This window comes from Moschus berezovskii, chromosome 15, assembly GCF_049115385.1.
Source record: "Moschus berezovskii isolate FMDL1 chromosome 15, NW_MosBer_1.0, whole genome shotgun sequence".
NCBI classification, from domain to species: Eukaryota; Metazoa; Chordata; class Mammalia; order Artiodactyla; family Moschidae; genus Moschus; species Moschus berezovskii.
The window spans coordinates 26,977,680-26,988,512 of NC_142474.1; the positions used below are offsets into that span (position 1 = coordinate 26,977,680).

Below are 10,833 nucleotides of genomic sequence, written 5' to 3' on the forward strand. Positions count from 1 at the left end.
AGGAAAGTGATGCTCAGAGGACCAAAAGTCCTGTGAGAAAGACACGGGGCCAGAAACCAGGCCCTGTATGAGTCTAGTTTGAAACTTCTACCTATCTGGAGCCAACATCCCTGGGGCCCAGCCAGATTGCCTTGGGGGTTCAACTCCAGCGGTTCCCTCTGCAGCGTATAGGACGCCCTCTGCGCCCCGCCCCATCGCTCCGACCACGCCCCTCCACCTGGCCCCGCCTCCCCCCCGGACCCTGCGCTTCCCGCCAGGGGACGAGGCGCGCGTCCGCAGGGGGCGGGGCCTCGGGGCCGCGCGTGCGCTCGCCGGTCCACCGTGCGCATGCTCAGTTTCCCCTCGCGCGCTCGCGAGAGAGGATGGCGGGGGCCGCGCCGGACGCCATCATGGACGAGGACTACTTCGGGAACGCGGCCGAGTGGGGCGAAGAGGCGGAAGGCGGCCAGGTGAGGGGGGCACCGGGCGCCCCCGACGAGGAATGTTGGTCCCCGAAGCCGGCTGGCCGCCCCTGCCCCCACCGCGTGTTCCAAGCACAGCCCGCCCCGCCCCCTCCCGCCGCGCGCTTAGCCCCTGCCTCGAGCCTGCCCCTCTTGTTGCCGCCGCGGGGACCCACCGCCCGGCCTCTTGGGGGCGGGGGCGCGGAGCGAAGACCCGGTCCCCGCAGACACAGGCACGGGCGCCGCGCCCCAGCCGTCACCCGAGCTGACCCTCCGACCACCGTGGGGCGGCCTCGGAGGCGGGTCCTGGGAATTCATAGCCCCCCGGGCGGGGCGGATACCAGCTCCAAAGTGGAGGATGGGACTCAGACAGTTTAAAAAGTTGTCATACTTAAAAAAAAACACAAAACCCAACTCAGCATCAGGAGCGGGGAAAAGTGCAACTTTGGACTTTCTCACACGTGCTTTACTGTTTGTAAACCACACTCTTGGCGCTATGGCTGATTCAGTCAGTCCTTGGCCTAAGTAAGGACAAAAGGATTGTCCATCTTGACCTTCAAAAGTTTGCTGTGGATGGTGAGGGGGCGGTCACAAGCTTCTCTTCTGATGTCAGGGTTGCAGGTCCGGAACTGGGCGCTTTTGCTCGGCCAGGGGACCCCAACCTGATTCTGATCCGAAGACCCTCCCGAAGTGATGTTTGAATCCCAGCTTCTCAGGCTCCTCCCCTGGGGACTGGAAAGCAGTTGGTTTAGAGGGCAGGAGGCGAGGAACCTGCCTTTTATTTATCTGTTTATTTAATCTTTATTGGAGTATAGTTGCTTCCATGGTGGGTCAGCGGTAAAGAATCTGCCTGCAATGCAGGAAATGCAGATTGAATCCCTGGGTCTAGAAGATCCCCTGGAGGAGGGTATGGCTACCCATTCCAGTATTTTTGCTTGGGCAATCCCATGGACAGAGGAGCCTGGGGGCTACGGTCCATGGGGTCACAAAGAGTCAGACACAACTGAAGTGACTTAATGCAGGGGGTCTAGTTTTTTTTACAGCGTTGTGTTAGTTTCTAGGGTGGAACTTACCTTTGAACAGGAGTCAAGGTTAGGTGTGTGTGGGACAATCGAAGTTACATTTTGAAGGAAAAAAGCCTGCAGTGGCATGTTCTTCCTTGAAGGAGGCATTTGGGGCAAAAGAAGACATCGAAGCCAGGGTGCAGGGGTGCAAAGGTGGGCACTGTTTTCCAGGATCTGAAAGCAGGCCTGTGTGCTTAGTTGTCTGGTGGAAGTAGTGGGTTCTAAAGGGCCTTTGTGAGCTGCTGAAAAGCGTGACTTGTTCAAGAGTTGGAGCAGGGAGTAACACTCCAAGATTCGAGTGTTGGCTGATTCCATGGTGTTGGAGGCTTAGAGTGGAAGGATAGAGTCAGATTTAGCTAACCGAAAATCTGGGCTGGTCAGATGCTTTCATGCATTATCTCATTCCACGGACAAGACACTGAGTTGGGTATTACTCTTCTGATTTTGTAAATGAAGAAAATGAGACAGGAGGACCTGGTCCTGCCCACAGTCAAGAAAGTAATACATGAAGGAAGGGGATCCCACCTACATCCTTTGTCTCCATCACCACTCTCGCAGATGCTGGACCACTGAGGTGATCCAGAAGGAAGACACGTAGGGCATCAGTTAGTTCAGTGGTGGGTTGGTGGTTCAAGCATCTTGTTCAAAATGCCCTAGTATTTGTCACATTAAGCCTTCCAGTCATAGTGATACACCTGGGGCATGTCTGAGGGCTGTCCAGTCAGTGCCCTCATTTTATAAACTGAGGACTTATGCTGTTTTGAATAGCAGAGTCAAGCCTAGACCCCACAGACGGGCTGGGGAGGCTCACTTTTGGGGAACTTGAAGCACGATCCTGATTTGGCCCTGCTAGGCTCCTACAATGGAGGGGTGGACTAGATGTTCACTTCACGTTCAGTCTAACCATGACTTTGTGGAGGAGGGAAAGAAAGTCAGCCAGTTTGCTGATCCCTGGCCCATCTCTTACTGCAGTGCGTAAGGGTCAGTTGCACTGAGGTTGGTCTCTCCTACTAGTTTGTAAACTCCTTCAGCAGAAACAAACTGTCCATTGTCCTTTCATTTTATTAATTTTCCTAGTGACAAGTACAGTGCTCGGTACCGAGTGAATGTTCAAAGAGCATCTGCTTGTTGGTATAACAGTGTTAAAGCTGGACAGACCTTGGGGTCATTGAGTCCATCGCCTCCACATCCTCAGCCTGCTTTGCCCTTAGATTCAGTGACTTGCCTAAGGTAACTTCTGTGCAGAATGGGGACTAGAGTCCAAACAGCAAATGGATGGCTTGTGTCTTCAAGAACCGCTTCATCAGTCTTTGTTGGGAAGCTTTCCGTGGCACATAAGAAAGAGTAATAGTGAAGACATTAATTGTAGCTGAAATATGCTGAACTCTTACTGAATGTCAGGTACTAGGCATGGCTTTTCCAGAAAGCAGCTCGTGGGATCTCACAGCAGCCCAGTGGGCAAGGGCACTGCTCTTACCTTTGTTCGGGAAAAGAGAAACAGGTACTGGGTGAGGTGTCCTCTGTGAGATGCAGTAACTTCTGTGACCACTATACACGTTACGCATGCTGCAGGCCCACCTGGTATGATTCTCAGTTCCGTTCTCTTGGTCACTTGTTACTTGAAAGTGAAATGAAATGATAAATGTGGAATGCTTAACGTGGACAGTGTTACATGGGCTTAAGGTAAAATTTCAGGGTTTGTGGTAATGAAAAAATAACCTGGCTCTTTCTGCCAACCACAGGAGGATGACTATGGAGAGGGAGAAGATGACGCCGAGGTCCAGCAGGAGTGCCTACATAAATTTTCTACCCGGGATTATATAATGGAGCCCTCCATCTTTAACACTCTGAAGAGGTACGTGAGAAAGTCTGGCTGCATTGGGAGGAGAAAGCTGCATAATAGACCCAGAGATGACATGTAAAGTCAGAAGGACATGATGCATGAGTGTAAGGCTTCCAGGGGTCTCCACTTCAAAAGCATGAACAACCCGTCTTCCTGCTCCCTCCCCCTGTGGCAGTCCGTCCCCATGCCCTCTGCGTCCATTCGAGTGCCACAGCTTGTCTGTCACTTTTCTAGGTATTTTCAGGCAGGAGGATCTCCAGAAAATGTTATCCAGCTCTTGTCGGAGAACTACACGGCTGTGGCGCAGACCGTCAACCTGCTGGCCGAGTGGCTCATCCAGACAGGTGCTTTGTGGGGGGCCTAGGGCCTGCCTGTTCCCCACCCCCATCTTTCCAATTGGATCGTTTTTTTTAAACTTTATGTTGGAGTATAGTTGATTAACAGTGTTCTGTTGTTTTTAGGTGTACAGCAGATTCAGTTATACCTATACATGTATCTTTTCTTTTTCAAATTTTTTCCCATTTATGTTGTTACATAACAGAGCAGAGTTCCCTGTGCTGTACAGTAGGTCCTTGTTGGTTATCCATTTTAAATATAGCAGTGTGTACATGTTGATCCCAAACTCCCTAACTGTCCCTTCTCCCACCCTTCTCATTCTCTCAAGTCTGCTGTGTAAATAAGTTCATTTGTATCATTTATTTTTAGATTCCCCATATAAGCTATATCATATGATATTTGTCTTTCTCTGACTTAATTCGCTCAGTAGACAGTCTCTAGGTCCATCCATGTTGCTGCAAATATGGATCATTATAATGCTGATAAATTGGAAAGCTTTTCTTTATTTTTCTGGTTTTAAGACTTCTATAAGTAAGAGGGACTTCCCTGGTGGTCCAGTGGCTAAGATTCCGTGCTCCCAGTGCAGAGGACCTGGGTTCAATCCTTGGTCCAGGAATTAGATCCCACATGCCTCAACGAAAGATGTCGTGTACTACAACTAAGACTCGGTGCAACAAATAAATAAATTTAAATAAGTAAAGACTTCTCTCAGTAAGACTTGAACTTCTTACCCATTTTCATCTGCTTGATTCAGTAATTGAGGTTTACAGAGAGCTTGCAAATGTAATTCTCATTGAGCTGTTTCCTGCCATGTTGTAGAATTGGAGGGTGTATGTTTGGTGTGTCATTTTTAAGAAGTCTGTTATAGCGAGCAGTGGATGATAGATAATTGAGGACCAGGTATGATTATGGCTTTTAGCTAATACCATCAATGTAGGGCCTTACTGGAAATCAGCTCCTTTGAGTAGGGATGACATGGTGGGGTAAGTGCTGCCCAGAAGCACGTCAACTTGCTGCTGTCATGGTGACCACACAGGAGTGCCTCTTGGCCAGCAGCGATCTGTTCTGCTGTGGGGGCTGTTCTTCTGTCATCCTCCCTGTCTGTTTTGGCAGTCTGTCCTTGTTCCGTGCAAGCCTCAGAAGATGTCACCGTGCTTTACACGTAAAGAAGCATCCGTGTCTGTTTCACCCTGGTCTCCTTTTGGGGTCTTACCAATATGTTAAATATGTGTAATATTAATTTTAATAAGAAACTCCAAATCCTAAGTGGTTAGAAGCAGTTTTGTAATACATGATTTGCACATGGACTTTTGATCTTCTTTCTCTGAAGTAACACGAACTGAGAAGTAGCCATTTTCCATCTCGTTGCTTTCCTTCTCTTCCAGGTGTTGAGCCAGTGCAGGTTCAGGAAACCGTGGAAAATCACCTGAAGAGTTTACTGATCAAACATTTCGACCCCCGCAAAGCAGACTCTATCTTTACTGAAGAAGGAGAGGTGAGGAACTTCCCCTCCCTCTCCCCCAGCTCCTAGAGCACGTTGCTGATTCCACATGTACACTGGCGCCTGGCATGCTAAGTCATGAAAGAGTTGGGGGCTGAAGTCAGGTTGGGAGACCCAAGTTCTGAATCGCCTTCTAAATGCCCTTGCTTGGGGTGGGAGAGGCTGGAGCTTCTAAAAATTGGGGTGGGGGTGGGAGGGCATCCTCCTGGCCCCACCACTTGGCCCCGTATGACCTCACCAGCCCTGGGCATGCTTCCTCCTGCACAGGACACCGCAGCTGAAGCCAGGGGCTCTTCTGTGATTGTTGGCATAATGTAATCTTCTCTTAAGCTAGACCCAGGCCTCTTACCTTGCTGTTTGTTTGTTTGTTGTCAGACCCCTGCTTGGCTTGAACAAATGATTGCACACACCACCTGGAGAGACCTTTTTTACAAGCTGGCTGAAGCCCACCCAGACTGTTTGATGCTTAACTTCACTGTTAAGGTAGGAAGGATCCTGGAGTCAGAGAAAAGTACTTATGAATGAGGGTTACTTTGAGTTGGTTGGTTGGTGGTCTGTTCCCTCTGAAAAGATCCTATGTGCTTTTTTGGTAAAGGTCTTCATCGTTTCACTTTAAAGTCTTGTTAAATGTTGAGAAAGAAAAGCACAGAATGTGTATGTTTTGGGGTCGACGTGGACTGTGTTTTAGGGTTTGGCAGTAACGTGTTACAGAGCCCAGTGTGTTCTGAGAGGAGCCTTTTCGAGTGTCTGGTCAGTCTCCTCCGTCTCACAGATTAAGCGTCATGGGTTGTGGGTGGGGAGTTGGCTGGGGTCACCAGCCTAGTTAGTGGTGAAGTGGGCACCTGAGTAAAAGTTTGAGACCCAAAACCAGTGCATGTCCCTCCTCACCCCAGACCCTGCCGTCGGCCACCTTCCTGTGGACCTGTGACCATGGCTCATGTGTTTGGCTTCTTCTTTCTGTGTTGTAGCTTATTTCTGACGCAGGATACCAAGGGGAGATCACCAGTGTGTCCACAGCCTGCCAGCAGCTGGAGGTGTTTTCTAGAGTGCTCCGTACTTCTCTAGCTACAATTTTGGATGGAGGAGAAGAAAACCTTGAAAAAAATCTCCCTGAGTTTGCAGTAAGTTCTTTACTTTATATGGCTTAGATTAGAAGGTGGCCATTTGGGGTCATGTGTTTTCAAAAGCAAAATGCCTTTTACTCTGGGAATGTCTGGGTCAGAGATCACCTCCCCAGAAGGTGCAGAAATGTTGTCGTCTGACTCCCATCTGCCTTTGCTGTTGCTGTAGTCACAAAGCCCAAACACGCTCTTCTCTCCATTCTGCAGAAGATGGTGTGCCATGGGGAGCACACGTACCTGTTTGCACAGGCCCTGATGTCTGTGCTGGCCCAGGAGGAGCAGGGGGGCTCGGCTGTGCGCAGGATTGCACAGGAGGTTCAGCGCTTCGCCCAGGAGAGGTGAGAGGCGCTATCTCTGCTCTCTCACTCCCACACCATTGCCCTGTGTCCACAACTGAAGACCCTAGGTCCTCCTGTTTTGATATAATTCCTCTTACCCGTAGAGCTGGGAAAGAGAACTTGTGTTCTAAAGTTTTGCTTTGATGAGTATTTTGTAAAGGATTTGCTTACAGTTTAATTCACTGTATTTATTAATTTATTTATTCCCAATATATTGGGATTCATCAGTAGCAAGTGACAGTAGTCTTTTCTTCAGTAGTCCAATTGTTAGATTGTGGTCCATCTTTTACAGAACAGAATTATTAGCTTTATTAGCTAATAAAAGTTTATTTTTACTAATTAGCTTTATTTTCTACTCATGGAGTCTTAATATACTGAAAAGTGCTTGGTTCCTTTTAGGAACCCCGTAAGCTGCACTGGATCTTTCTTCCCCAGTTAGCTCCAAATGTTTTCATGTGTCAGTAGGTAAAAAATTACCAGTGGATGAGAAAAATATGAAAAAACAAAGAGACTCTTAACAATTCAAAGCATAAATGTGAAAGGCGGGAGGGAGAGCAGGCAGGAGAGGGCTGGGCAGGGAGCCACCTTATCGATGACGGGATCTGTGATATTGTTTCATCAAGAGGCCACGACGCCAGTCAAATCACACTGGCACTGGGCACAGCTGCCTCCTACCCCCGGGCGTGCCAGGCCCTTGGGGCCATGCTGTCCAAGGGAGCCCTGAACCCTGCCGACATCACAGTCCTGTTCAAGATGTTTACGAGCATGGACCCGCCCCCTGTTGAACTCGTGAGTGGCCTTTCATTTTAACCATAAGGTGGGACGCCCTCAATGCTAACTGGAAGTATATTCTTTTGGAACGTTGGTGCTCCTCTTAGTTCTCTCAAGTTAGGGAGTACACACGCCTGTTGAAATTTTCCTGTCCTCTCCCTGGGCCTTTCTTTTCACGTCCTTGGCCCTCAAGCACCCTGGAGCACTCAGCGAAGGACCCGAGCTGGCACTCCTGCGTAGGCGTGTGTGGACTCACCTCCCATCTCGTTCTGCTTTCGTTTTCACTGAGTTATTTTTCTTTTCAGATCCGGGTACCCGCCTTCCTGGACCTGTTCATGCAGTCACTCTTTAAACCTGGGGCCAGGATCAACCAGGACCACAAGCACAAGTATATCCACATCTTGGCATATGCAGCGAGCGTGGTGGAGACCTGGAAGAAGGTGGTATCTGTGCTGAGAGCGCACGGGCTTTGGGGTGATGTGAACCTCCTCTGTTTGGTGTTCTGTGTGAATTTTGGATGTAGAGAGTCACAGGCCCAACTAGTCTCTGAAATGTCTTTTCTGGTTTTTTTGCATAAAATAGCCAAAGTGTTAAATGTCTTAAGGAAATGTGCATCGCATCTATGATACTAATTCAAACTGTAATCTGAAGTGTGACTAAAGAAACAAAACTGATTCCCTAAGGCACTGACAGACACAGGTCCCCCTGGTCTGCAGTGTGTGTTTGCTGTGCGACAGGAACATGTGACTTCAGAGACAGTGGTTTGCAGAGGGAAGGGCAGAGGCTGGGTTACCCCGACTTCAAGGACACGGATGCCATCAGGATTCACCAGCTTGCTGTGTTTTCAGAACAAGCGTGTCAGCATCAATAAAGACGAGCTGAAGTCCACGTCAAAGGCTGTTGAGACTGTTCACAACCTGTGTTGCAATGAGAACAAGGGGGCGTCGGAGCTCGTGGCTGAGCTGAGCACCCTCTATCAGTGCATCCGGTGAGCAGATGAAGGTTCTAGGTGTAATTCTCTGGGGAGGAGCTGGGTTGAATTATCATATTGACGGCTCAAAATATATCGCAAAAGATTCAGAGGTACTTATTTGTTTTCTCTTTTGTAAATATATAGAGAGAACTTTGTTTTAGCAGCATGAGTAATTTTCAGATATTTACCTGCCAGAAATCTGTTCACAAATTAGACTAAGAAGAAGGAAGACCAACCAGAATTACAAAAATTGATTTGAAGAAGAGGGTCTATTCAGAGTAAAAGTTAGACCAAGAGAGTTTCGCTTGGATAGATGCGAGTTTTGCCTGGATAGATGTGTGTGATGCCAGTTCTATAAGTAAACGCTCACTAGGAAAGCTTACACACAACTGTCCTCTTAGGCATGTGAATTTTCCTCTGTTAATTTGTACTGGAGACTAAGGGCTTGCTTCAACTCAGTCCACCAAGCTCTCAGAGTGCTGCATTAATGGCTTTCTTCTTCTAAACCAGCGAAGTTGGTCTCAAGTCAGTGGAGCGTGGGTTTTGGGTTCTGGTGCCCGAGTCTGAGAGGGTGTCGCTCTCATCAGACTGTTTGCACGTATGGTGTCTCTGGCAGAGCACATCGAAGAGTGACGTGCTAGGCTGGACTGAGTTGTTTGGTTTTGGGGTTTGCATTCCGCCTTGTTTACCGTAGGTTCCCAGTGGTGGCCATGGGGGTGCTGAAGTGGGTGGACTGGACTGTGTCGGAGCCGAGGTACTTCCAGCTGCAGACTGACCACACCCCGGTGCACCTGGCGCTGCTGGATGAGGTAGGGGCTGCGAGGCTCTTGAAGCAGCTCCGTCCTCGCCTCCCACACGTCCCGTGCCTTCAGAAGACAGGCTTTGCAAAGCTAGTTATTTCTACTTCAAATGAGGAGTTTCCTTTTAAGGAACTAGTTTCGTTGACTCTGTAGACTTCTCAGTTTCTATCAAGTGTTCCTGAGAGGATGAGGAATGGGACAGAAGTTGATTGGCCCCAGAAACCACTGTCTTCCGCCACGAGCCATGTTTGGTGGCGCTTCCCTGAGGCCTATGGGGAGCCCAGAGCCACAGCCATGTGGCTCAGGGTGACTTCCTTTGGCCTCTGTAGATCAGCACCTGCCATCAGCTCCTGCACCCCCAGGTCCTGCAGCTGCTGGTGAAGCTCTTTGAGACAGAGCACTCGCAGCTGGATGTGATGGAGCAGGTGAGTGGTGGCCTGGGGTGAGCTGGGCAGCAGGGAGATGGCCCTTCTCAAACTTGTGACCCCACACCCGCAGCTCGAGTTGAAGAAGACCCTCCTGGACAGGATGGTGCACTTGCTGAGCCGGGGCTATGTGCTCCCCGTCGTCAGTTACATCCGCAAGTGTCTGGAGAAGCTGGATACTGACATCTCTCTCATTCGCCACTTTGTGACCGAGGTCAGTGCCCTGGCAGCGCCCTCTGGGCTTGATGTTGTCACCTTGCACCCAGCAATAGTCATGGTGATGACAGTGATTTGGATACTGGCCTATCAGGCACCTCCTATCCGCAGGAGCTGTTATACCTTTATGACCCCTGCCCGTCTTTATGTTGGAGTTTGGGATGGTCTCCAGGAAGAAGAGAGTGGAAGTGGGGACGGGGTGGGGGTCCCTCCACACTGCTGCCATCTGACCAGCTCACAGGCTGTGCTCCCCACAGGTGCTGGATGTCATCGCGCCCCCCTACACCTCTGACTTTGTGCAGCTTTTCCTCCCCATTCTGGAAAACGATAGCATTGCTGGCACCATTAAAACTGAAGGTGAACATGACCCCGTGACGGAGTTCATAGGTAAGGCTGGCATGAGCATCTCTGGGCTGCAGTTTTGATGTCATCGTTTCCCTCCTGTTTCTAACCCAGGTCCCTTCTGTTGTTACAGCTCATTGCAAGTCTAACTTCATCCTGGTGAACTGACTCAGAGCATCCCCAGCTTGGAGCCGGCCCTTCCGGGAGACCCCTGTGGAATAACCCTTTGCAGAAGCCGTTGTTGAAGAGGCCCCGACAGCATCTTGGAGATGGGCTCTGATCGGAGGAAGTGAAGGACTTCTGTGTAAAGGAAAATGTTAGCAGTGTGAGTGGAGAACTTGGGAATGGGCCCTCTCCTTATAAGTCCAGGACTGCCCCCTGGATCCGTCTACAGTGTCACTTCTCCTGGTAGTGGACTGGGCTGCCAAGACCCCTTAGGATGTAGCCAATTGTCAGCCCTGGGGTGGTAGAATTCAGAGACTGAGACACTCAGATGAACTGGTTTCAAAGTTGACTCTTGTTTTTGCACAAGATCTGATTGGTTAGTTCATATTATTGTAATTACTTTTATTCTCCAAGAACATATGAAAGCTTTTCTGTGGTGGGAAGGTGTGGATCCCAGTGTCACGTCATTGTTATGTGTAAATAAAGCATTCAGATTCA

At 49.5% G+C, this 10,833-nt stretch overlaps 1 protein-coding gene across 1 annotated transcript; it reads left to right on the forward strand.

Moving 5' to 3' along the window:
* Positions 1-336: 336 nt before the first annotated feature.
* Positions 337-10,833, forward strand: NELFCD (negative elongation factor complex member C/D). Its single transcript, XM_055434059.2, has 15 exons — positions 337-449; positions 3,247-3,359; positions 3,582-3,691; positions 5,069-5,178; positions 5,560-5,667; positions 6,153-6,305; positions 6,513-6,643; positions 7,267-7,432; positions 7,720-7,854; positions 8,263-8,402; positions 9,082-9,196; positions 9,517-9,612; positions 9,686-9,826; positions 10,086-10,215; positions 10,304-10,833. Exons 1-15 carry the CDS (start codon positions 363-365, stop codon positions 10,336-10,338), a joined length of 1,770 nt encoding a protein of 589 aa, XP_055290034.1. The 5' UTR covers positions 337-362; the 3' UTR covers positions 10,339-10,833.

Excerpts from the sequence above, each read along its gene's own strand:
- NELFCD (XM_055434059.2), top strand. The coding sequence starts at position 363 with ATGGCGGGGGCCGCGCCGGACGCCATCATGGACGAGGACTACTTCGGG. Across the intron at positions 6,644-7,266 it reads CAGCGCTTCGCCCAGGAGAG|AGGCCACGACGCCAGTCAAA; the intron begins GTGAGAGGCGCT and ends TGTTTCATCAAG. Across the intron at positions 9,827-10,085 it reads TTCGCCACTTTGTGACCGAG|GTGCTGGATGTCATCGCGCC; the intron begins GTCAGTGCCCTG and ends TGCTCCCCACAG.